This window comes from Hyaena hyaena, unplaced genomic scaffold, assembly GCF_003009895.1.
Source record: "Hyaena hyaena isolate Hyena2069 unplaced genomic scaffold, ASM300989v1 scaffold_58, whole genome shotgun sequence".
In the NCBI taxonomy this organism is placed as follows: Eukaryota; Metazoa; Chordata; class Mammalia; order Carnivora; family Hyaenidae; genus Hyaena; species Hyaena hyaena.
The window spans coordinates 2350579-2375474 of NW_024080689.1; the positions used below are offsets into that span (position 1 = coordinate 2350579).

Here is a 24896-nt window from a genome sequence, read left to right on the forward strand (position 1 = left end):
AGTTACGTGTCAGCGTGCTCTTGACCCTCAAGCGTCCCCAGCCGGGCCTCCACAGGCAGCCCAATTTTCCGAGAGAGCAAATTTCAGGAGGGGTTTCCACCCCAGGTAGAGAAGAAAGATCTTTTCTGGTCTCAATCAGGTCAAGTGAAGAGCCGGGAAAACTCCTCTCTCTGGCCAACTATTCTTGCCTGAGTCCTAAATGCCCATTAAAGAAAAAGAAAGCAGCCGGGGTGGCCCAGAACAGGTCAGAGAGGGTCCTGGAGTCAGGCTAAGTGGAGGGCAGGCCCGGCGAGAAGTCCAGACTGTGGAAGCCACCGGAGAAATTTAAGGAGGGCACGGGGATCTCTGGTCCTCTCTCGAAAGATGTCTCTGGCTTCGGCGAGTAGACACACCGCAGGACGCACCGGAAACTGGTAGCCCAACTGCTTGGCTGCTTTTACGTGGGTCTTGAAGTTGGTAGAAGGAATTATTGGCTTAAAGAAACCAGACGGTTACCTTAAAGAAAGGGCTGCGGGAGGGGGTGGGGGGCGGTGCACGTGCTTGGGAACAAAGGTTCCGGATTGGTGGGTCTCAATCAGCAGGGGCTTTTGCCCCCACCCCCACCCCCAGGTGACATTTGGCGGTATCTAGGGAAATCTTTCATTGTGCGTCACAACCTGTGGGGAGGGATGCTTACGAAGGCCACATCGCACAGGGCAGCCCCCACAGCAAGGAATTATCTGGCTCCCGAACGTGCGGAGGTCGACAAACCCTCCTCTAGGGTCACGTTTCCTAGACACAGACATGCTGACTCTCCTACGGACTTGCTGTGTGGCTCGGGGCAAGTTACTTAACCTCTCTGGGATCTCCTCCGCCCTTAAGCCCAGTGCCTTTTCCAACCATCAAAGGCCAGAAGAGGGGGAGCCTGAAAGGCAGTTCGGAGGCTGTCTAGCCGTACTTTCCAGAGGAAGAGCCGCCAGGGAGGGGGCAGGGAGCGGGGAAACACTGAAGAACAAGACGCCTTCCCTGTGCAGCCAGAAGGAAGCCGGTCCTGCAGCCTCGGCTCATCTCTGCTGGGGAACCGAGAAGGCACGAGACGCCGGGATAAGAAAGGGATCCATCCAGTGCACTTTGAAACAGACTCGAGTTCGTGCTACGGCCCCCAAGTAAAACTTGGGTGACCTTGGGCAGCTTAACCTACGTCTTCATTCACTATAAAACCAGAGCGATCCTTACAAACCCTAGAGCCGGACAGCTACGTAACCGATTCAACCACTCGGGAGCTCAGTGAATGGCTCTTCCGCGTCGGTAGCGAAATGAGCATGAAGGGCATCGAGTTCGATGCGGGACACGAACAAATATTCAATACCCAGTATTTTTTTCTTTTTTAATATAGCATTCTGATTTCAAGACGTGTTCTCTCTAAGATTGTGGACTACGCCGTGGAGAGGTTTTTCTGCTCAGGGGTCTCAGTATTAAGTCTTTGCAGAAACGACCAGCTCAAGTCTCTAAAAGCGCTCCTTGGCCACGTGATTTGGGCGGAGCTCATCCCCGCAATGGGCATGCAGCCCGGGTGTGCCCACTCGCAATGTGTCACTCTGCTGGCCACCTGCCCAGCAAAGGACATGTGAACCGCACTGGGACAATCAGACCCTTCCCTGGGACAATCAGACCCTTCCCTGAGGTTTCGTTGTTTTTCTTTTTCTGAATCTTTAAAGACTGTGTGGCCCTCTTGCCACCATGAGAGTGAGCCAGCATGAGAAGGAAGCCAACAAGACACAGCCAGAGACCCAGGGACATCATCTGAGTCCCTGGATCCAGCCTTACCTGAAGCTGGTTCAAGCCTTGGATCACAAGTTTAGAACTTGTCATTGGCATGTATAAAACCAATAAATGCCCTTTCCTTAAGCTGGATCCAGTTAAATTCCTGTCATTTGCAACTACAAGGGTCTGAATAAGATGAACAGAAAATCTCTGTGTGTGAAAGAAGAAACACAACCCAGAAACACAATCCCCCAAAACACCGTAGCTTTTGAGTGTGTGATCCTCCTAGGTTTTGTGGTGGTGAGGTTTTTGCTTTGTTACATTTATGTGTTTCAGGGGTGACTGGGGTGGCTTCTGTTAAAGAACACAGGCTTTAGGGGCGCCTGGGTGGCTTAGTCGGTTAAGCGTCTGACTTTCGCTTAGGTCATGATCTCGCGGTTCGTGGGTTCGAGCCCCACGTCGGGCTCTGTGCTGACTGCCAGCTCAGAGCCTGGAGCCTGTTTCAGAGTCTGTATCTCCCTCTCTCTCTGACCCTCCCCTGCTCACGCTGTCTCTCTCTCTCTCCTAGAAATAAATAAAAATATTAAAAAGAAAAAAAAAAAAGAACACAGGCTTGGAAGGCGGACCTTCTCGTACTTGAACCCTGACTCCATCCCTTCTTTAGCTGTGCTGCTTTGGGAAGCTTACTCAACCTCTCTGATTCTTGGTTTACTTGTATATGAAAAGGACATAATAACCCTCGCAGCATTCCATCAATGACAAGTCACTCAGACAGCATATCATGCTCCCAAGACGTGATGGAGAGGAGCATGGTACAGTCACCACTTCGCTTGTTCCCTGCTGTCCTCAGCAGAGGGGACTGATATTGTAGCTCTGACCAACTCTTAGCTTTTAATTACATTACACTGTTTAACACAGCTCTAATCTTATTTGAGACATTGATGGTTATGGCCGCTTTTCTTAAAGTTCCAACTCATCGTTTTAAAAGAGAAAGGCACATGGGGCGCCTGGGGGTGGCTCAGTCGGTTAAGCATCTGACTTTAGGTCAGATCACAGTCTTGTGGCTCAAGAGTTTGAGCCCCACATCGGGCTCTGTGCTCACAGCTCAGAGCCCGGAGCCTGCTTCAGATCCTGTGTGTCTGTCTTTCTCTCTTCCCCTCCCCCACTCACACTGTCTCTCTCTCTCTCTCTCTCAAAAATAAATAAACACTTTAAAACATTAAAAAAAAAATAACTTTGCTCACTCGTGTCACAATGACTTCATCACTTTGACTTTTGTTTTAATGTTTACTTACTGATTTTTGAGGGAGATAGAGAGCAAGCAGGGGACGGGCTGGGACGCATAGACAGAGGGAGAGAGAGAATCCCAAGCAGGCTCTGTGTTGCCAGGGAAGAGCCTGATGCGGGGCTTGATCTCACAGACCATGAGATCATGACCTGAGCCAGACGCTTACCGGACCGAGCCACCGGGGCGCCCCAAGATTTTCCAAACTTTAAAACGAAGGGAAACCCCACTCACTAGCTCCCCAGGACTAGAGAGGGCGAGAAACCCAGCAGTGGGTGGAAATCCCGTGCCTATGACCAGCAGCACTGCGGACACAGGAGTCTCTGAAACCGAATTTCACGATCGAGCCAATATTCACGGGAGAAAAAGAAAAAGAAATACGACGTGGTGTTTCAGGACTGACCAACCTGGGGCGCCTGGGGGGCTCTGTCAGTTGAGCATCCAAAGTCAGCTCAGGTCACGGTCTCACCGCTCGTGGGTTCGAGCCCCGCGTCGGGCTCTGTGCTGACAGCTCAGAGCCTGGAGCTGCTTTGATTCTCCGTCTCCCTCGCTCTCCGCCCCTCCCCCACTCGCACTCTGTCAAATACGATAAAGAGTGACCAACCTTCTCGGCCGCGGGGCCCCGGGAGGAGCCTTCCAAGTCCTCGTGCACACGGTCCAGGAGCCAGAGCAGAAACTCCAAGGCGTCGTGCTGGGCGTTGCCTTGGAACTGAGCGCCGTACTTGGAAACCGCATTCTGACAACAAAGCACAAAACCCGAGGGTCAGTCTGGCCCCACGAGCACCCAAGTCAGGACCTAGGGGGACCAGGTCGAGCAGTGGTTACTATTAACCTGGGAAACGGTGTGGGGGCAGGGCGCCTGGGGGGCTCCGTGGGTTGAGCATCTGACCTTGGCTCAGGTCATGATCTCACGGTCCGTGGGTTCGAGCCCCGCATCGGGCTCTGTGCTGACAGCTCAGAGCCTGGAGCTGCTTCAGATTCTGTGTCTCCCTCTCTCTCTGCCTCTCCCCTGCTCACGCTGTCTCTCTCTCAAAAATAAATAAGACATTAACAAAAATAAGATGTAAAACAAATGGTGTGGGGTAAGAACTTTCCCACCAAAGCCTGCCTTTGCAAGGCAGTGTCCCCAAATGCTAGCAGGGTGTTCTAGAGAGAAGGCACCCTTCCCTCCCAGAAAGACTAATAGTCATGCCGTCCTTTGAAAACCCACAGGGTTGTCTTGGTTGAGTATCTGGACGCTGTCGGCCATCGGTCCTTCCTGAAGCTCTAGTCCTTGATCTCGAGGGCACACGCTCCCCTGGCCACCTCCATTTGTCTGTTTCCACCCTGTCCCTATGTGCCCCCCGCCGGGGAAAGCACCTTGCCCTCCTCTCTCTCTCCATGATAAATCCGCTCCCAAGGCTTCAGCTACTTCTTGCAAACGACCTCAGGGCGTAGTGAAGCCTTGAACAGCAGACACACAGCTCCCTGGCTGCCTCTCTAGAGAGGGCGTGAAATTAAACTTCCGTGGGTTGATCACAGGATGGCTGGACCAGCCCTTTGCTGCTTTCGTAAATATTTATTCCGTGCCTACCATGTGCCAGACGCTGTTGTAGGACTGGACCCCCCACAGTGAGCAAGGCACATGAGAGTCACCAGCGCTTACGTTCCCTCTGTCCTTCTGGGAAACTGTCACGAGTCCGTCATTTTTTTAATTCTTTTTTTTTTTATGTTTATTTATTTAGAGGTTGAGAGAGGAAGAGAGAGAATCTCAAGCAGGCTCCGCATGGTCAGCGCAGAGCCCACTGCGGGGCTTGAACTCGCAAACTGTGATCAACTTGAACTTGAGCTGAGATCAAGAGTCAGACTTTTAACAAATTGAGCCACCCAGGTGTCCCACAATTTAGTCATTTTCTATGTGAATCCATATTTCAGTTGTTTTAAATGTTTACTTCAAAGGGTAGTATAGGCACATACATACTTGAAGAATTCAAGATTAAAAAAGGATGATAATGAAGTCTTCCCTCCACCCAGTCCCCACCTCTGGGTGCCTGTCCCCAGAGGGAGGCCACTCTTAGCATTTTTTAAAGCACCTTTCCAGGGAATTAAAACAAATATTTCTTTAATTTATTTTGAGAGAGAGAGAGGGACAGAGAGACAGCGAGCGAGCAGGGGAAGGGCAGAGAGAGAAGGAAAGAGAATCCCAAGCAGGCTTTGATACAGCACAGAGCCAGGTGTGGGGCTTGAACCCACCAACCGTGAGATGGTGGCCTGAGCTGAAATCAAGAGTTAGATGCTTGGGGCGCCTGGATGGCTTAGTCGGTTGAGCGTCTGACTTTCGCTTGGGTCATGATCTCGCGGTTCGTGGGTTCGGGCCCCGCATCGGGCTCTGTGCTGACAGCCAGCTCAGAGCCTGGAGCCTGTTTCGGTCTGTGACTCCCTCTCTCTCTGACCCTCCCCTGCTCATGCTGTCTCTCTCTCTCTCTCCTAGAAATAAATAAAACATTTAAAAAATTTAAAAAAAAAAAAAAAGAGAGAGACGCTTAACAGGCTGAGCCTCCCCGCCCCCTAGGGGCATCTGTCTAAATGCATGTACAAGCTTGAGCACCTGAGAGGAGCAAACCCCCTTGCCTGAGTGTGCACACATATGCAGGTGCACAAAGTGGCTGTGCTTGTGTGTCCTGCCCTTAGACACAGCCAGGCGCCAGGCGGTGTCCCACACCGGGGTGTTCTTAGCCCCCGCCCACCCAAGGGAGCCATCTGAGGACTGTGGACGCGGCCGATTCTTGCCACCGCCAATCAAGTCCAAAAGCCTGGGCTTTTTCCTTTTTCTTTCTTTAATCCTTCCAAAAACTTCAGGCTGTGACAAAGCAAAATTCAAGACTGAATTAGCTGAAATACTGGCTCTGAGGCTTCATTCCAGTCATGCTGGTTTTGGGTTCACTGGAGTATCTAGTTTGAATTCTTCCTCCAGGCTTGTCTTTGATGCCCAAACAGGGCTGCCAGATTTAGCAAATAGAAACGCAAGGTAGGGAGTGCTGGGTGGCTCAGTCCGGTGAGCGTTCGACTCTCGGTTTCAGCTGAGGTCATGATCTCACGTGGTTTATGGGATAGAGCCCCATACCGGGCTCTGCACTGAAAGTATATACAGAGCCTGCTTGGGATTCTCTCTCCCTCTCCCTCCCTCCCTCTCTCTCTCTCTCTCTCAAAATAAATAAACATTTAAAAAATGCAAGGCACTCGGTTAAGCTTGAATTTCAGATAAACAATGATTGTTTTTAGGCTAAGTATATCGCATGGGATATTTGGGATAATTTACACTACAAAGTTATTCATTGTTTATCTGAAATTCAAATTTAACTGAGCACTGTGCATTTTATGTGGTGACTCAACGCCTGGCCACGCTCAATATCCCACTATATCCTGAGCTCCATCCAACATTCTCTCCCGAGGCGAGCAGCCGCCTCCCGCTCAGAATCTCTAAAACCAGCTCTTCCTCTTTTGTTTTTTTTTTTAAATACTTATTTATTTTGAGAGAGAGAGAGTGCATGCGTGCGCGAGCAGAGGAGGGGCAGAGAGAGGGAGAGAGAGAATCCCAAGCAGGCTCACCGCTGTCAGCGCAGAGCCTGATGCGAGGCTCGAACTTAGGAACTGTGAGATCGTGACCGGAGCCAAAATCAAGAGTCGGTGGCTTAACCGGCAGAGCCCCTCAGGTGCCCCTAAAGCCAGCTCTTCCTCTTACCATCAGTGTCTTTTTTCATATTCTTATACCCACGTGGGTCAGTGTCCAGCATTCTGGAATCTGGTTCCCAATGTGTCTCGGCCCTGCCCCTTCAATAAAGACCCATTCTGGCCACTGAGTCCCAACTGCCTATGACCCAGAGGACAGTCCTCCCCACAAAGGAGCACAGTGTGGGGCCTCTCCCCCACCCCCCGCCCCTGCGCCGTAGCACAGCCCAGTTGGGTAACATCATGCCTCTATTCAAACCCTCCCTAACAACCCACCACCCTCCCACGGTCTGGCCTCGTCCAATCTTCCACCACACTCCCACGTGTTTGAAAGCTCCAGGTCACTGGGCCACTCAGGTGCCCCCAACATATTTTTCCAGTTCTGCAGTCTGCACCTCGACGTTTCCTTCCGTGTGAAATCCACCCCCTTCCTGCTAACCATGCTAACTAAGCCTTGGGGTACTCTTCTTCCAAAGCCACGCAACCTTTCCAGAAAGGATCCTGGAGTTCTGTCCAATTCTACTGACAACTTCAAAAAGACAGACAAGATAGGGCCTTAGAAATGTCCTTACAGGGGCGCCTGGGGGGCTAAGTCGGTTGAGTGACCGGCTCTCGATTTCAGCTCAGGTCGTGATCTCGTAGGTTCAAGAGTTTGAGCCTCTGCACTGACAGCTCGAATCCTGTATGGGATTCTCTCTCTCTCTCTGCTCTTCCCCTGCCTGGGCGAGCGCTCTCTCTCTCTCAAAATAAATAAACTTAAAAATAAAAAAATAAAACAAAAGTCCTTCTCTATATACACAGTAATTCCACTTTGGGGGATTTAGCAGAAGGAAATGAGAGCAGAAGACTGCTATGCATGGAACTCTCTGGGGGAAACCTTGCGGCACACTCAGCTGGCCTTAAAAACTATGCTGCAGGAAATAATGAGAATAAATGACCCTATCACTTTTTTTTTTAAGTGCAAAAACACCGATTCGAGATTGTTTGCTATCTATTTATAGCTAGACAAAGACCAGAAATACATGGTCAAATATTAACTGCTGGTTATTCTAGAAGGAAGGATGGGACCATGAGTGATTTATTCATTTGGACACTGCAAAATTTTTTACAGTGAATTTTGTTTTCTCGTTTTTTGGGTTTTTTTTTTCCTTATTCACACAGTCTTGGGCAGGTATTACACAGACTTTGGGCTTTTTTCAAAATAACTTGACCTATTGATTCCTACAGAAGACACAGAATGTCTATTAAAATGTGACCAAGAACTATATTAAAGTGAAATCCTCACTTGGGAGAGATGGACGGAAATCTTTAGTCCTTTTACCCCATAACACAGCACAGTTCTACCTGCGTGTATGCATGGGTCTCTCTCTCCCTCAACACTGATATTTAAAAGACATTTTTTTAATGTTTATTTCTTTTGGACGGGGGCGAGCAGAGAGGGAGACACAGAATCCAAAGCAGGCTCCAGGCTCCGAGCTGTCAGCACAGAGCCCCAAGCAGGGCTCAAACCCACTGACTGGGTGGCTGGGTGGCTTCGTCGGTTGAGCATCTCACTTCGGCTCAGGTCACCAGCTCATGGTCTGTGAGTCTGAGCCCCACGTTGAGCTCTGTGCTGACAGCTCAGAGCCTGGAGCCTGCTTCGGATTCTGTGTCTCCCTCTGTCTCTGCTCCTTCCCCGCTCATGCTCTGTCTCTGTCTCTCAAAAAATGAGTAAGTATTAAAAAAATAAAATAAAATAAAAAGCAATGCCTCTACTGCATCATTTGAGGCATACTGTGTGTCTAAAATTGTAGGTCTAAAATTGATGCTTAAGTACATAAGCTACGATAAACTCCAGATGGCTGGAATCCTGAATATAGCCCTGGGAAAACTAGAAGTACATAAAATAGAGTATTTGTCAAAAGGTACAATGTAAATAAATCTACAACTTCCAGCATTGGGGATAGGAAGGAGGAGTTTGGGGGAAATATCTGTGGCATGTATATGGGTTGAGGAACTAGCAGAAACAAACAAAAAGAGCACTGATACCTGGGCACAAAGGACAGAGAATCAACATGAAAAGGCAATTCCAAGAGCCGCCTGGCAGCTAGTAAAGAACCATAAAAATCCTGTCCCTCACTCTTAATCAAGGTAATAAAAATAAAACTGAGATGCTATTTCTTTTTGTGCAATAAACAGAAGAGGGAGTGCCTGGGTGGCTCAGTCAATTAAGTGTCTGATTCTTTTTTTTTTTTTTATGTTTGTTTATTTTTGAGAGAGAGAGAGAGACAGAGACAGAGAGAGACAGAGGGAGGGAGGAAGGGAAAGGGAGAGGGGAGGGGCAGAGAGAGACACACACAGAAGCCAAAGCAGGATCCAGGCTCCGAGCTGTCAGCACAGAGCCCAATGCGGGGCTCGAACCCATGAACTGAGAGATCATGACCTGAGCCACCCAGGCACCCCTAAGTGTCTGACTCTTGATTTCAGCTCAGGTCATGATCTCAAGGTTCATGAGTTCGAGCCCCGTGGTGGACTCTGTGCTGACAGCAGTGTTCTCTCTCTCTCTCTCAAAAAAATAAATAAACATGAAAAAATAGATGGATAGACAAATGAATACATAAAAGAGAAGAACAGAAAAATACGCATGACCGGTGTTATCTGAAATTTGGTGTCTATTTGGAAAGAAACTTTGTCAGTGTGGGTGCTAAAAATAACCAAGCCCAACAGAGTCGATTTAAAAAGTAAAAAAGAGGGGCGCCTGGGTGGCTTAGTCGGTTAAGCGTCCGACTTTCGCTTAGGTCATGATCTCGCAGTTCGTGGGTTCGAGCCCCGCGTAGGGCTCTGTGCTGACTGCCAGCTCAGAGCCTGGAGCCTGAATCAGTCTGTGACTCCCTCTCTCTCTGACCCTCCCCTGCTCACGCTGTCTCTCTCTCTCTCTCTCTCTCCTAGAAATAAATAAAAAATAAAAAGTAAAAAAGAAAAAATTTGTTTTTTAATTGGGGTGTTCATTATACAGGTACACCCGTGTCAAAACTCATCAAATTCTACCTTTACAGCAGGTGCATTTGTATCCAGCCGTGAGATAAAAGATAATCCTCCCACAACACGGATGGGCCTGTGGGACGTGACGCCACGCGAGAGAAGTCAGACAGGGAAGGAGAAATACCAAGGTTATCTCTCACATGTGGAATCTAAAGAAGGCAAAACTCCTAAAAGCAGACAGTAAAATGGTGGCTTTCAGGATCTGGGAGGTCAGGGATCAGGGTGTGGGCTGCTTAACGGTACAGACGGGCAACTTATCACTAAGGCAGACCTTGGTCTCCTGCTACAGTGGTTAGAGACAGCAGGCATGTACTATAAGCATTACACTTCCTAAGAGATTAGCCTTTAACGGTCCCCAACACTAGAAAAAAAATGATCACCACGTGACGTGAGGGACCATAGAGATGTTGGCTATGCCACCGACAGCAATCATACCGCAACATAAATGTATCAAATCAATATCTTGTACGCCTTAAACATACACAATGTTGTATGTCAGGGATAGCGTGGTTTTTAAAAAAGGATGTAAATTATACCTCTACCAAGTTGATTTAAAAAGAAAAAAAACAGGGGTGCCTGGGTGGTTCGGTCAGTTGAGTGTCCGACTCTTGATGTCGGCTCAAGTCATGATCTCACGGTTCGTGAGATTGAGCCCCACGATGGGCTCTACACGGAGCCTGCTTGGGATTCTCTCCCTCTCTCTCAAAGTAAATAAGCTTAAAAAAAAAAAAGCACACACGCGCAAAAACATAAAAATAGAGGCGCCTAGGTAGCTCAGTAGGCTAAGCGTCTGACCTCGGCTCAGGTCATGATCTCACGGTTAGTGAGTTCGAGCCCCGGGTCTGTGCTGACAGCTCAGAGCCTGGAGCCTGCTTCGGATTCTGTGTCTCCCTCTCTCTGCCCCTCCCCTGCTCATACTCTGTCTCTCTCTCTCTCTAGCAAAAATAAACAAACATTAACATTTTTTGAAAAAAATCAACATAAAAATAAAATAGTCAAGTCTTTGCTCTGGCCACACAAGCTCACTTCAAGGGATTAAATTTAGGACATGGTCAGCGCTGAGGACAATGATTTAAGCACAAGATTTTTCCATACAGTGAGATAACTGGGAACTTGTATGGCATGTAAATGTCTTTACAGACACTGGTTCATTTACTAAAATATAAAATCATTTAAAATGACGTCCTAAAATTAAGCTCTACCAAATATTGTCACGACCAGGAGAAAGTCTCACGATGCTATTTACGTGAAAAAAAGCAGGATGCAAAACTAGAGTTCCAAACTATGACTTATACTGTGGCACCTTCTGAGATTTTACACGACACACACCTTTGACTACATCATTAGAAAACCAAAACGTCCCAGATAATGCCACGGACAGGATTTGCTTTCTTTCTTTCTTTTTTTTTTTTTTTTAAATGTTTTTTATTTATTTCTAGGAGAGAGAGAGAGAGACAGCGTGAGCAGGGGAGGGTCAGAGAGAGAGGAAGTCACAGACTGAAACAAGCTCCAGGCTCAGAGCTGGCAGTCAGCACAGAGCCCGACGAGGGGCTCGAACCCACGAACCGCAAGAACATGACCTAAGCGAAAGTCGGACGCTCAACCGACTAAGCCACCCAGGCGCCCCCCCCCCTTTTTTTTTTTTTTTTTAGGATTTACTTTCAGGCACGTGTTCATTAGCTGTGAAAACAAAGAGCCTGGTCCCACTGTCTGTGGGAGGCTGGGTGCCTCGGAGGTCGGGACAGGAGGAATGAACGCCGCACATCCATCCCGTTTCCGTGGCTGCAGCTGGGGCTACTCACTCCAGGATGCTGGGCCCCTCTCGACTCCCCCCTTCCTCAAGACCAAACTCCTTGAGAAAACCTTCTGTGGCTTGTCCCCAACCAATTCTCCGGCATCCTCTGCCTGGGGACAGAGGCTTCCATTAATTAATCTTTCATTTATCCTGCGGAGCCAGTGAGAGGCCCCTCAGCCCCACCTGCCTCGGCGGCTGGCAGGGAATGCTCGTCCCCACCCTTCCCTGTCCTTAGTTGACCTCTCCGGATGGTTACTTCTCCTGGGACACCCCTCGTCCCCGGGTCCCCCCCTCGATCACATCTTCCTGCCTGAACAGCCACAGCTTTCGGGGACGCGAGTCACCAGCTCTGATTCTGCGCCTGTGGGGTTATTTCATTAACCTCCGCCCCTCCGGCTGGACAGGGATGTCCCGGGGAGCAGCCCCAAGGGGTTTCGTACTCCTGGCTTCCCGTGTCTTCCGTGTTTCCAGAAAGCACTGGGACACTCCAGACATGTGTTGCAGGAAGGGCTGTCTCCTCATCTGTGAAATAGGAGTAGCCCACCTAGCTTCCCATCAGCAAGGTTTATTAATAAGCCCAGACGCTGGAATGCTCTGCTCCCTTCAAGCCTGGCTCCCCAAACCTCGGATGACATCACCCTCATTAACAATTAGCAAGGCGATTACCAGCCAGGCCCCCAGGGCTCCCAGGGAGCATCCAGGCTGTGGGGGTTTGAGAGCGGGAGTGACATGGGAAATCCTGGTGAGTCACCGAGAGTGGTTACTAACTTGGAGGATTTTCCCCGAGGCCCTCCTGTTTCTCCCACCGCCGTGGTGGGAACCGCAGGAGAATTTCCCCAGCAGGAGACAAGGTGCGCAGACATGACCCCCCTCCCTTCCAGGCTTCTGTACGCAAGGAGGCAGGGTGGTAGAAATGAGGGGCGCCTGGGTGGCTCAGCCGGCTAAGCATCCCACTTCGGCTCAGGTCATGATCTCATGGTTCCTGGGTTCGAGCTCAGAGCCTGGAGCCTGCTTCAGATTCTGTGTCTCCCTCTATCTATGCCCCTCCCCACTCTCTCCCTCAAAACTAACCATCAAAAAAAGAAAAAGAATGGTAGACATGGCAGAAGCCTCTCAGGGGTCAGAGCTGCACAAAGGACCCACAGAACCTTTCCAATGACCGATAATACGGTAGCTACCATCATGATCCCATTTCATAGATGGGGAAAGTGGAGAAAGTGAGGTTTGCTAACTTATTGAAAGTCACAACACTCCAGAGACCTTGCTCTTAACCACCACACCCTAGAGTAACCCCCTGTATCCTCAATTTTGCTTGTTTTCTACAGTTCCAGTCGACAGGCAGTCAACCTTGTGGGGGAAGCAGATGGGCCTCCTGACTGGGGTTAAGGGATCAACCGTGTGGCAACGCCTATGTCGATGACCTCACTTCATCACGTCACGGAGGCATCGCACCATCTTCACATGTTGCCAAGACGAGTGAGTATAGCGTATAGTATTTTGAGAGAGAGACACCACATTCCCATAACTTTTATTACAGTGTATTGTTGCAACTGTTCTATTTGATTAGGATGTACTGTTAATATCTTACCGTACCCAACACATAAACTAAACCATCCTCAGTATGCATGTATAGGAAAATATATTGTATACGTAAGGTTTGTTTCAATCTGTGTTTGCAGGCACACACAGGGGTGGGGGTGGGGTCTGGGGATGGCCCCCCGAAGCATAAGTGTGGGCAGGGGGGAATCACTGTACTGCCTCATCATCTCCAACGCGAAGGTTGTCCAAGGAGATGTTAATGACACCCATCTGACCCAGTGACTCCTGCCCAACAATGCTTCAGGAGTGGCACCCGGAGAGAGGAAGAGGGGAGGCTGGCACCCAGTGGGTCACATGGTAAGGACTGCTTTTTCAGGCTGAAACTCAAGAGCGGTGATGCCTGTGGAATGAACACTGACAGGTCTCCCCTCCCCCAAGAACAATTACTCGTCTATGGGGAGCTCCAGCTCTCTGCCCAGAGCTGTGGTTTTTCAGCAGGAAGCAAGTCATGTGCATCAACGATCAGGAGCTCTATAATCCAGCTGGGATCCCCAATACCTGCTTAACCATGGGAGGTGGGGGGGGGGGATGCACAGAACTTCAAGGCCTCATGACCCTACAGCACAGGGTAAGTAGAACGTGACCCTGGGGCCAGAGAATGCAACCCCAAACCAAGGCACAATGGGCGATTTAACAAGAAAAGAATGTCTTCTCCAATACAGCACATCCGTTGCCTCCGGGAAGGGGGGGAAGGGGTACTGTGCTTCCATTGGGTTTAAAATAAAACCCAAACAGGGGCATCTGGGTGGCCCTGTGCGTTAAGCTTCTGACTGCGGCTAAGCTCCTGATCTGGAGGTTCATGGGTTCCAGCCCCGCATCCGGCTCTGTGCTGACAGCTCAGAGCCTGGAGCCTGCTTCGGATTCTGTGTCTCCCTCTCTCTCTGCCCCTCCCCTGCTCACACCCTGTCTCTCTCAAATAAGGAAACATTTAAAAGTTTTAGACTAAAACCCAAACGCCTTCCCATTGCTTCCAAGACCTTGCATGACCTGACCAACCCCTTCCACGCCCCACGCTACCCTCCCGGGCTCCGGCCAGGAGTTTTCTTTCCGCACCAAGTCTCCTCTCCTCCAGGTCGGTGGGGCTCGTTCTTGCGGTTTCCTCCACCCGGATTACCCCCTAGACCTCCGCCCGGCCGCTCCCGCTCATTCCGGTCACCCCCTCTTCCTCCGACGCCCTGGCCTGGGGTGTCAGGCTGCCCACACCGCATCCCTGCAGGCTGGAAAGTGCCCGCGGGTCTTCACTTCTTCAACAAATGTTGGTTGAAGGCACAAAAGGCTGAACACACTCAAATCGACTCACCCACCGACTCTCCTCCGCCCCCCCCCCAGAAAGAAACACCTGTGACCAATTATTAGAGAAGACCTCTGCAAGCGTTAGCACGAGTCCCCTCGAAACAAAGACGGTGACCGCGCTGCGGGGCTGCGCGCCGCCCCCAGAAGGCCCCCAGCGGACCCCTTCGCGAGGGGGCGCGCGCCCCGGCGCCGGACTCGGCCGCCGCCCAGCGGCCGGGGCGGGAGGCGGGCGCGCTGCCTACCTTGAACTCGGCGGAAAGTTGGGGCGTGTACTCGCGCGTCCAGAGCGCGCGCACCAGCGCCGCCAGCTGCTCGGTGACCTCGGCGCGGCCCGGCGCCGCCCGGTAGCGCCCCAGCGCCAGGAACTCGGCCAGCAGGTCGGTGTTGCTGAGACACTGCACCACGGCGTTCATGAAACAGGTGTTGCCGTGGTTCTTCAAGCCCTGCGCGCCCGGGGGCCGCGCGCCGTCGCCGGCGGGGGCCTGGGGCTGGGGGCCGGCCGCGCGCTCCCCCCCGGGGCTCCCGCGCGCCGCCGGGGCGGGGCCGGGCGGTGCGAAGCCCCCCTCGCCGTCGCCTTCGCGGGGTCCCGGCCGGGGCGGCGAGGCCCCCGGGCGGGAGCGGCTCGCCAGCGCCAGCAGGAAGCTGCCGAGCAGGCGCCGCAGGGAGCGGCGGCGGCGGCGGCGGGGCGCGGGCGGCCCCTCTCCCGCCGCGGCCCCCGCGCCTGGGTCCATGGCTCCCGGCCTGCGCGCGCCCCCCGGAGCCGAGCCCCCGGGGCGGAGAGGCAGCCGCGCCGCCGACCCGCCCTGACGGCTCCGGAAAGGCGGCGGGCGCCGGCTACCTGCGGGCCAGGTGTGCGCGGACCGGGCGGGGGCGGAGCCAAGGGCGGCGCCGCCCCGCCCCGCCCCGCCCCGCGCGGGAATCCGGCCGCCGGGCCCGCCCCGGGCAGCGCCGCGGCCGCGCGAGTGGGGGCGCCGGGAGTCGCAGGCTCCGCGTCCCCACCCCCTCCCACCCCCCGCCCTTACCTCTTACAAACCGACGCCCCGAATTTCCCTCCGGTCCCCCCCGCCCCCCCGGCCACGGTGGAGCGGGGACAAATTTGCCAGCGCCTGGTGCGCTGCGAAGCCCTAGTGAGTTTCTGGAGACGACGTGCAGGTGCAGACGACGAACGGGGAACGGAAGACCGGGAGCGGCCGGGAGCGGTGACCCCGCCTCGCAGCCCGTCTGCCCCCTAGGGGAGGCCGCCGTGCGACCGGCGCCGGGAAGACCCCGCCCGGGAAGGTTGTGGTTTGCATGTTTCGGCCGCCAGGTCAGAGTCGCTTCCCCAAACCTTGGGAGACCTCACTCGCGTCGCTTGAGCTGGTGGAGGAGCGGGCTCGGCGAGGTTATCGCCTGTCCCGAGGCCGCCAGCCGCCCCCCCCTCCCCGGACAGGGACCCCGGAACTCCCCCGGGTCTCTTTCCAACCTTCCGCGTTTGCTAATCCAGGAAGTTTTCCGGCTCGCTGGCGCGCCCCCTGTTGCGGCCCCCGGTTCGCTCCTGAAGCGAAAATCCTCGCTGAATTGATGCCCAATCAGGGGTGGCTTGGCCTTGACCCGCCCTTGGTTCCCTGGGTGACTCTGGGGGCCTCCGTTCGCTTGATCGTCTAACCGTCAGGTTTATAATTAATCAGAGTCTTGCAGACGAATTTCTCATCAATTTCTGGCTCCAAAAGAGATCAGCGGGATGCACTCATTACACCGATGCCCAGAAATGTTACTCATTTGATACCGAAGTGATCATTTATTAAATACCCACCTTGATATGTCAGATAGGGTCCCAGCAAGTTACCTGAGGCAAAAAGGCTTAGTGCAAAACACTGTACTGCGAATTGGAGACTTGAAGTGTTTCTGGAAAATGCCATGATTTACCCTTTATGGAAAAAGATACCCGGTTGGATCATTAATACGCAGGGTCCATTCCCTTGCCTAGAAAAGCATCTATGAGGGGCGCCTGGGTGGCTTAGTCGGATAAGCGTCCGACTTTCGCTTGGGTCATGATCTCGCGGTTCGTGGGTTCGAGCCCCGCGTCTGACTGCCAGCTCAGAGCCTGGAGCCTGTTTCAGAGTCTGTGACTCCCTCTCTCTCTGACCCTCCCCTGCTCACGCTGTCTCTCTCTCTCTCTCTCTAGAAATAAAAAAAAAAAAAACATTAAAAACAAAAAAAGAAAAAAAGAAAAGCATCTATGAGGGGGCGCCTAACTGGCTCAGTGGGTTGAACATCTGTCTCCATCTCTGCCCAGGTCACGATCTCACCGTCCACGAGTTCGAGCCCCCCTTAGGGCTCTGTGCAGACAGCTCAGAGCCTGGCGCTTGCTTTGGATTCTGTGTGTGTGTCTCTCTCTGCCCCGCCCCTGCTCACAATGTCTTGTTTTCTGTCTCTCTCTCAAAAAGAAATAAACATTAGAAATAAAGAATTTGGAAAAAGCATCTATGAAATTTCACCTTTGATGATCACCCCAAGATCTCTGGGAAAGCACTGTAATTCATGTTTAACTGTCTACTCTGTCAGGAATTCTGCCCATGCTTAAACACCATATTTCACTTAATTCTCAAAGTACGCTTTTAAGCAGGTTGAAGAGACCAAACAGAGGCTGAGAGAGAAGGAAGATAGGAAGGAAATCCTAAAATCCTATGGAAGATCTGGACTTAAACCAAGTCTTGCCCCCATTGCAGCTTCACCAATGAAATGCTGATTAAGAAAGCAGGCTGGCCCTCCTTATTTTCAAGAATAACGGTGGTGCTATCTGTGTGCAAATGATGCGGAAGGGCCATGCGCTTCGCAGTCCTACAACAGAGATTCTGACATGAAACAACTGGACATTTATTCATCATAAAAAAGAAACATTTAATTACAGTCCAGACAACATATTCTTGAACACACAGCGATTTTAATCCACAATTTAGGAAGGTAAAATGCATTCTGTTAAGAAAAGTTTGAACTGTGAAACGCTTTGACTAAAGAACAAAATCACGGATGTGAGAAGTCAGGACCCATCTTTGGGGTTCTGTGAGGTCAGCCTTCTGGATCCCGGAAGTCGATGCGGCACTCAAGAGGTGAACGGGTACTTCCATCTCAGAACAGCTCCATCAGCACTTACGCTGATGATGTAATGATTTCCTGGACTTATCCGGATGCGGGTGATGTTGCCACTGTGCCCCACCCCGACGTGAGTCACCTCCCCTCCGTTATAATCCCAAACTTTGACCAGATGGTCGTTCCCACCTGGAAAAGACAAACAGACCTATATGGCCCTGCTGCACTAAAATAGGGAGAGGGGCGCCTGGGTGGCTCAGTCAGTTAAGCGTCCAACTTAGGCTCAGGTCATGATCTCACGGATCAGAGTTCAAGCCCCGCATCGGGCTCTGTGCTGACGGCTCAGAGCCTGGAGCCTGCTTCCAGTTCTGTGTCTCCCTCTCTCTCTGCCCCTCCCCAGCTTGTGCTCTCTCTCTCTCTCTCTCTCTCTCAAAAATAAACATTTAAAAATTTTTAAAAAGATTGGGAGAAACAGCCCTGATTTCAAGTAACTGCCTAATTTTCAACACATTCCTGTGTTCCAGTTTCAAGGAAGAAAAAAAAATCTATAGTAACTCTTTCCCTTGATTATAAAAATCTAGGTCTGTTGTAGTAAATTTGGGGGAAAGAAATACAAAGAGGCGACATTTCCCCTTTTCCCCACACGCAGAAATAACCACTAATAACATCTTTGGTTTCTTCCAGGCTTTTCTCCAATAAGTTTTCAGGTTTCCATATACACCTTGTAGATGTGGTTGGGATCACACCATGTGTGGTCTTATTTATTTATTTTTAAAGTTTATTTACTTTGGGAGAGAGAATTCCAAGTAGACTCCACACTGTTAGCACAGACTGCGCGCTGGTCTTGAACTCAAGAACCGCGAGATCATGACCTGAGTGGAAGTCGGAGGCTTGACGGAGGGAGCCACCCAGGCGCCCCCACCAGGTGTAGTTTTATATCACACTCTAAGTAGATGCGTTTGTGAAACTAATTCATTTTGGAGCATTTATCTGTCAATATCCTGAAGAATCGGGGCTTGGCCGAAATGATCATGGATGGTGTTCTAGTAGGTGTGTTGTGGGGGGCAGGCGGGGGTTCCCCCCCCCCCCGCCCAAAATACTGGTTTAAAAGCCTGGCAGTGAAGAGACTTCAGCAGGAAATTACAGAGCAAGGCATGCCAGATAACCCAGACCATTTAAAGGCCCATTTCTGTCATCAATGCTGCCACACACAAAAAATGGAAGCCGTCTAAGGTTTAGCCTGTACGTGTGCCCTGGAGGCCCACGGGCAGACGTTTCCTCCCCCTGAAGCGTTGGCTTCTGGATATTTCTTTTCCAGCCGCGCAGGGCGCAGGCCTGAATGTAACCACGTTGCCCTGAAGACACTTTGGTCATCACTTCCTGTTGCCTCCCACCCGCGAGTCCTATGTTCCCACTGAAATAAGCACGGCTCCACTTTCTTTTCCTGTCCCGCGACTGACCTGTGACAAAGTGCACCCCTTCCGCGGTGATATCCATTCCGTTGATCGACCCGGACAAGGAACCTTCCAGCTCTCTGATCACTGAACCATCAAATACTTCCCAGTAAGCAATCTGGAAGTCAGAAGAAGCAGCATCAGGCCGGGCCCAGCTCGGCGGAGGCACCGGTATGTGCGTGCTCACACAAACACGGTTGTACTTTATATAGAAGGCGGCAAAAATACACCCTGGGATGATATATGGGCTGAAACTATAAACAGGCTCAAGCAGGGGGTGGAGGAGCCCTTTTAATATTTTTAGCATTGGTTTTTAAATTTGCAGTCTATTTAGAGAGATGTCGATGTGCCAGGAAGCCCCGATTGTGACAGACAGAAAGTGCTTTCGCTGAGAGTAAGCACTCTGGAGTCCGAAGCGTAAGCTGTAAAAGAAGGAAGAAAACAGCCACCACATCCACTTCCCCACTTCGGCTCTTAGAGGAGGGCTGAGCGTCAGGTCTGGTGGAAGGCAAGCTCCCCTCTCCAGCTGCTTGGGGAATGAGGGGTTCCAGAGAGTTCTGTAGCTGACCCCCTCCTTCGCCCTCTATTTCCAACTTTCTCTTCTGCCTCAAAGCAGCGAAACATCCCACAGGTGGGGTCCAGAGGCAAACTGGTAATACAGTCCCTTCGTGGGGAGGCGAACTAGGTCAGGGGTGTGGGGGGTGGGGGGAGGTGTCAAGGGTGGGAGACTTTTCTCTGAATATATTGCTTTTATAGTCTTTGAACTTCGAACCTTGTAAACATACAACCGATTGAAAAAGAAAATTTCTTTCCTGGAGCCTGGGTGTAGGTTGAGCATCTGACTGTTGACTTCAGCTCAGGTCATGATCTCATGGTTGGTTGTGAGATCGAGCCTTGCTTTGGGTTCTATCCTGGGCATGGAGCCTGCTTAAGATTCTCTCTGTCCCTCACCCTATGCCCCTCTCCTGCATTCTCTCTCTCTCTCAAACAAAAAATAAAATAAATAAATAAATAAATAAATAAATAAATAAGAATAAAAGAAAAATTCTTTCTAAACAAAGCACTTGACCAGGCTTCAGGAGTCTGAACTTGGACATGCATGTCACCTCTTTCTCTTGTTTCATGTTGATGGGAATGTGCTGTGTTCTAGTCATTACTCCAGGAAATCTAGATTCCTCTGAATTTAGCAAGAAGTTGTGTATGCTATTTCAAAAAAGTTTTTTTAGCAAATTTGTTAATTTCTATTGATGCTCGATTGCTTTAACAAAAAGTTGTTTTTGTAGTAAAAGCATAGAGGGGTGTAGAAACGTGCCCAGATCCTCATTTCTCGGGAATCACATCCATGTAGGTAGGTAGCAGGTAACTGACTGCCTGCTTTCTTGGCCAAAGCCAAAGGGGCCCTCTTCTGGGCATCTTATGGCGCCTCAGGCTTTCTCTCTGCCTGGAATGCTCTTCCCTGAGAGCTAAGCATGGTGAGGTCTCAGCTCAGATGTCACCTCCTTAAAGGAGGCCTTCGCTGGCCATGCTAGCTTCTGTCTGTCCAGCCAGGATCACGTAACCTGTTGTTTCCCTTTTATCCGTTTCACCACCTGACGTCATCTTTGTTCACCTATTACCCGCTGTTCATGGACATGTCGGTTCACACGGGTCCTGGCCAATCCATCCCCTCCCGCCCACCACAGCAGGGACCCTGTTATGTCCCCAGCCCTGATAGCAATTGTATTGATTTGTGATTTATGCTTTGAAAATTCTGGTGAAAATTCCCCAGTGAGGACAGGAGAGTGTTTCAAGTCTCATAGCCCAAACTCTGGAATGTAGGAAACAAGACACGAATCTAGAAATTTTCTGAACCATGTATAATTGCATTTACAGTGATGCCATGAGTAACTTCCTACGATCCCTTCTGCCCCAGTTCCAACAGGAAGCCTACTCAGGTCAGAAGTGAAACACAGGGTTGAGGGGGTGGGCAGACACAGGCCAGTTTGGGTGGACAGACACAAAGAAATGAGCAGGGCCAACCTAGGAAGACCAGAGCGAGGCAGAGCTCAGGGCCCCGTAAAACATTCTGTCTGCGTCAGGCAAACCTCGACCCACACGAGGTGGCATTTCTTGTTCTTTTTATGACACAATGTTTTTGGACAGGAGTTCCCCATCATCTGGGAGGCTTGAACAGGAAACAAACCCATTCCTAGATTCTGTCTCTGGTGTTGGGTGGGGGGGGGGGGGCACGGAGAGAAGAACCTCTCGTATTTTTCCTACAATATTTATATAGTCTTACCTCCACTTTTTCTTTAGCTGGTAGAAAAGATAAATACACAATCTCTTCTTCAATGACCTCAAAGTCATCTCAAAGTTTGAATTAGGGGAATCCAAATCCAGTAATTGGAGGTGCAGAGTCATTAGACAGACCTGGATCATCAGACATGGTGGGGAGGGTAGACGACACCACAGGGTCCTTACCTCTCCGTGGCCTCTCCACTGAAGCCTTTTGCTTGCTCCAAGAGGAAAGGTTACCCCTAAAAGAGACACCAGTCTCTACCCAAGGATGTGGACTCTCTAGCTAATGACGTGTGTCATGCATTGGTGAAACAGAGGGGATGAGCAGTGAGGAGCTCTATTACCATTTGATTTGAATGTAGTCCAAGGGACAACTAGTTTGGGCAATGCCATCCTGGTCTCAGAAATTCCCTAATAATAATTACCAGCACGTATTGAGTAGCTACTACGTGCCAGGCCCCCTGCTATGGGCCTTATACACAAGCATGGCTTTAATGCTCGCTGCAGCTGTGAGGTGAGTGGTATCATTTCCACACTACAGATAAGGAAGCAAAGGCACCAAGAGCTGATGCGCCATTTCCAAAGTGGCGCCCCTGAACTACAGCAAAAGTGCTCTGAAGTCGCGGGGCTCGACTCCAGAGCTGGCACCCTCAGCCACAACACTTTACTGGGTCTCTCACGTGCCAGAAGGACCCTGACTATTGCTGGGAGGACTTACCTTTCTGTCTGTGCCACTGGTGATGATCTGGAACTCTTCGGGGTGGTAACAAACACACTGGAATAAGGTGTTTGCCAGGATCATCTGATTCCTCCTAAGACGCCTGAAAACAAGTAGACGCAAAAGCTGTGAAGCTTGACTTTCTCTTCTCTAGAGAACGTATTTACTCTTGAGCCTGGATTCGGGACAAGCTTGCATTGGGCTGGTTTATCTAATCCAGACAGACTTCCTGCTTCTCTGCCGCCTCCACTTTGAAGTCCTCCCAATGCACCAAGTCAGAAGATACCGGGGGGGGGGGGGGGGCTTTTCCAAAGACGAAGCACGGAACTCCAGGGGAAGCCTTAAGTTCCAACGAGAATAGGAGAGGCTGAAGTCAGCGTCAACCTGCTGTCCTCCACACAAGCCACCATATTCTCAAGACCGCCATTTTGAAGCCAAGTTTCTACCACCCGAATGGCAAAGCGTGGGGGGCAGCTTTTTAAACATCGATATTATTGAATCTTCCCTATGAGGATCTGGATCCAGCATGTTAGGAAGAGGCCACAGACAGGCGCTCTTCATCAGTGTGCCAGGTGACTGTCAGGGGCAGCACAGTCTGAAAGCCCCTGTGCTGGACACCATACTGACAAATGCGTAAACATGGTGGCCGTCTCACAGGCCGGGCTCTACTGGCTAAAAAGAAATGCACGTTCTGCACAGTTTCTTCTCAGTATGGAAGTTTTCAAACACGCTATCTGGGCTGATCGTTTTCTAGAGATTTTGGCATAAGTTAACCAAGTAGCCCCGCTAACAACAGGAAGGGTTCAGCGATTTGAGGTGGTCACAAACCATCCATGGAAATACTTTTAGACACACCCTCCCTTCTAGTTCTGTATTTTCCCAGTGGGGGGTTCAGGTGCAGGCTAAGACCTCCCACAAGTGTGGTCCTTGAACCAAGGGCATCCCTGGGGTGCTGGTTAGAAATGCAGAATCTCAGCGTGCCTGGGTGGCTCAGTCGGTTAAGCTTCTGACTTCAGCTCAGGTTCTGATCTTGTGGTTTATGTGTTTGAGCCCCGCATCGGGCTCTGTGCTGACAGCTCAGAGCTTGCTTCAGACCCTCTCTCTCCCTCTCTCTGCCCCTCCCCAGCTTGTTCTCTCTTTCTCCAAATAAATAAATAAACTAAAAAAATGCAGAATCTCAGGCATCCCATCTGGACTTAATGGATAAATATCTACATTTTCAGAAGAGTCCCAGGGGCTTCAAATGCACATCAAAGTAACGAGACACACAGGACCAGGGATAGAGGTTTTATTTTTGTTTTTTGTTTGTTTAAGATTTATTTTTAAATGTTTACTTCGAAAGAAAGAGACAGAACATGAGTGGGGAAGGGGCAGAGAGAGAGGGAGACATAGAACCTGAAGCCGACTCCAGGCTCTGAGCTGTCAGCACAGAGCCCGATACGGGGCTCAAACCCACGAACCATGAGATCATGACCTGAGCTAAAGTTGGACACTTAACTGACTGAGCCACACAGGTGCCCCTGGTTTTTGTTTTTTAATGTATGAAATAAAAAGTGTTCTGCCTTTGCCTTAATTCCCATTCTCTTCTCTGTAATATAGAATTACATATTCTAGAATCTAGAATCCATATTCTTTTGCAACATATGTATCCACATCTACATTTAGATCTCTCTTCTCCCACCTCTTGACTTATTCAAGTCTCTCTAATGTAGGCAGCTGCAGAAGCAAGGCATCTTAGGAATGGTAGAGGCGTGCTGGGTGAGGGGAGGGTTAGGGGAAGAGGGTCTAGTTCCAAATAAAAACACAAGGGCACTTGGGTGGCTCAGTCAGTTAAGCATCTGTCTTTGGCTCAGATTGTGATCTCATGGTTCATGAGTTCGAGCCCCACGTCGGGGCTCTGCACTGACAGCTCAGAGCCTGGAGCCTGCTTTCAATTCTGTGTCTCCCTCTCTCTTTGCCCCTCCCCTGCTCTCTTTCTCTCTCTCTCTCTCTCTCAGGAAATGCATAAACATTGAAAAAAAAAAACCTAAATAAAACACACAGCCAAAATGCTCATAGTAAAAAAAAAAAAAATCGCCCTTAAAAATCCTTTGCGTCGCCCCAACAATAAAAGTTCACGTGCTTTGGCCCAGCTAGCTCGGAGTCAGGTGCTCTACAGGAGCTGTGACATGCTCTCCGCATCAAGAGGGCCCCGGCTAAGGGGATAGGGCAAGACTGACCCCACTCACCCCCCACCCCGTCGCCCATCCCCTCCCAAGGCAAGAGGAACTGCCTGCATGATTATTTCCCTTCTCCCTTTTTGGGGGAGGGGCAATTCTTAGCACTGTATGTGCATAAATTAAATCCTGCTTCGCTGTGTGCGTGCGGAAAGCTAGTTCCCTACGTATCCGGAATCTTCCAACATCAGCTCTTCCTGGACACTGCGCCCTTTCTACCAGCGTCTGTGAACCCTAAACAGGCAGAGAGGCGAATGGCTTCAGATGAACTTCCCCTTCCTGTCGCTGTGAAGGAGAGCTCTACCCTTTGTTTGGATCTTCTCTCTGGGAAACGCTGGAATTGCTGGGTTTTGTGTCAGATTGCCCTCCCCGTCACAGGTACTTACACAAGGTCCCAAATGACACAGGTCCCATCCGTGCTGGCCGTGACACACTCCTCGTTGTTCTTCTTCACCCTAATGCAGGACACGGAGGATTTATGCTCCTTCAGGGCCTCCTCCAGCTTCTGGGTGTGACAGCCTATCTGCCACACCCTCACCTGAAAGCCACAAAGCGCGGGCGTTCAGCGCCAACCTGGGGCTTTGGAAGATTAAAAAAAAAACAATAAAACCAACGACTCCGAGAGCTTTTCTACCTCTGCTGTGCTTGACCTGTTTTTGTAAATTCCCTGCTCTGATCTCAGTTGAGTGGGGTGGGAACGCTAAGCTGTGGAGCATGA

At 50.7% G+C, this 24896-nt stretch overlaps 2 protein-coding genes across 5 annotated transcripts in view; both read right to left on the reverse strand.

Annotated features, from left to right (window-relative positions):
- USP43 (ubiquitin specific peptidase 43) overlaps positions 1-15273 on the reverse strand; it is a 58170-nt gene extending 42897 nt beyond the window's left edge. For both annotated transcript variants that reach the window (XM_039231664.1, XM_039231663.1), the window contains exons 1-2: positions 14687-15273; positions 3633-3764 (exon numbers count right to left, since the gene is read on the reverse strand). In XM_039231664.1, coding sequence (XP_039087595.1) covers positions 3633-3764; positions 14687-15175 — 621 coding nt within the window. In that variant the 5' untranslated portion in view covers positions 15176-15273. The remainder of the gene's footprint in view (positions 1-3632; positions 3765-14686) is intronic.
- Positions 15274-16217: 944 nt separating this feature from the next.
- The window catches only part of CFAP52 (cilia and flagella associated protein 52), a 48018-nt gene continuing 39339 nt past the window's right edge, over positions 16218-24896 (reverse strand). For 2 of the 3 annotated variants that reach the window (XM_039231571.1, XM_039231573.1), the window contains 4 exons: positions 24565-24716; positions 21963-22065; positions 18974-19085; positions 17304-17702 (listed from right to left, as the gene is read on the reverse strand). In XM_039231571.1, coding sequence (XP_039087502.1) covers positions 17527-17702; positions 18974-19085; positions 21963-22065; positions 24565-24716 — 543 coding nt within the window. In that variant the 3' untranslated portion in view covers positions 17304-17526. Of the gene's footprint in view, positions 16351-17303; positions 17703-18973; positions 19086-21962; positions 22066-24564; positions 24717-24896 lie in introns of those variants that run through there. The other variant, XM_039231572.1, reaches the window with a different exon arrangement.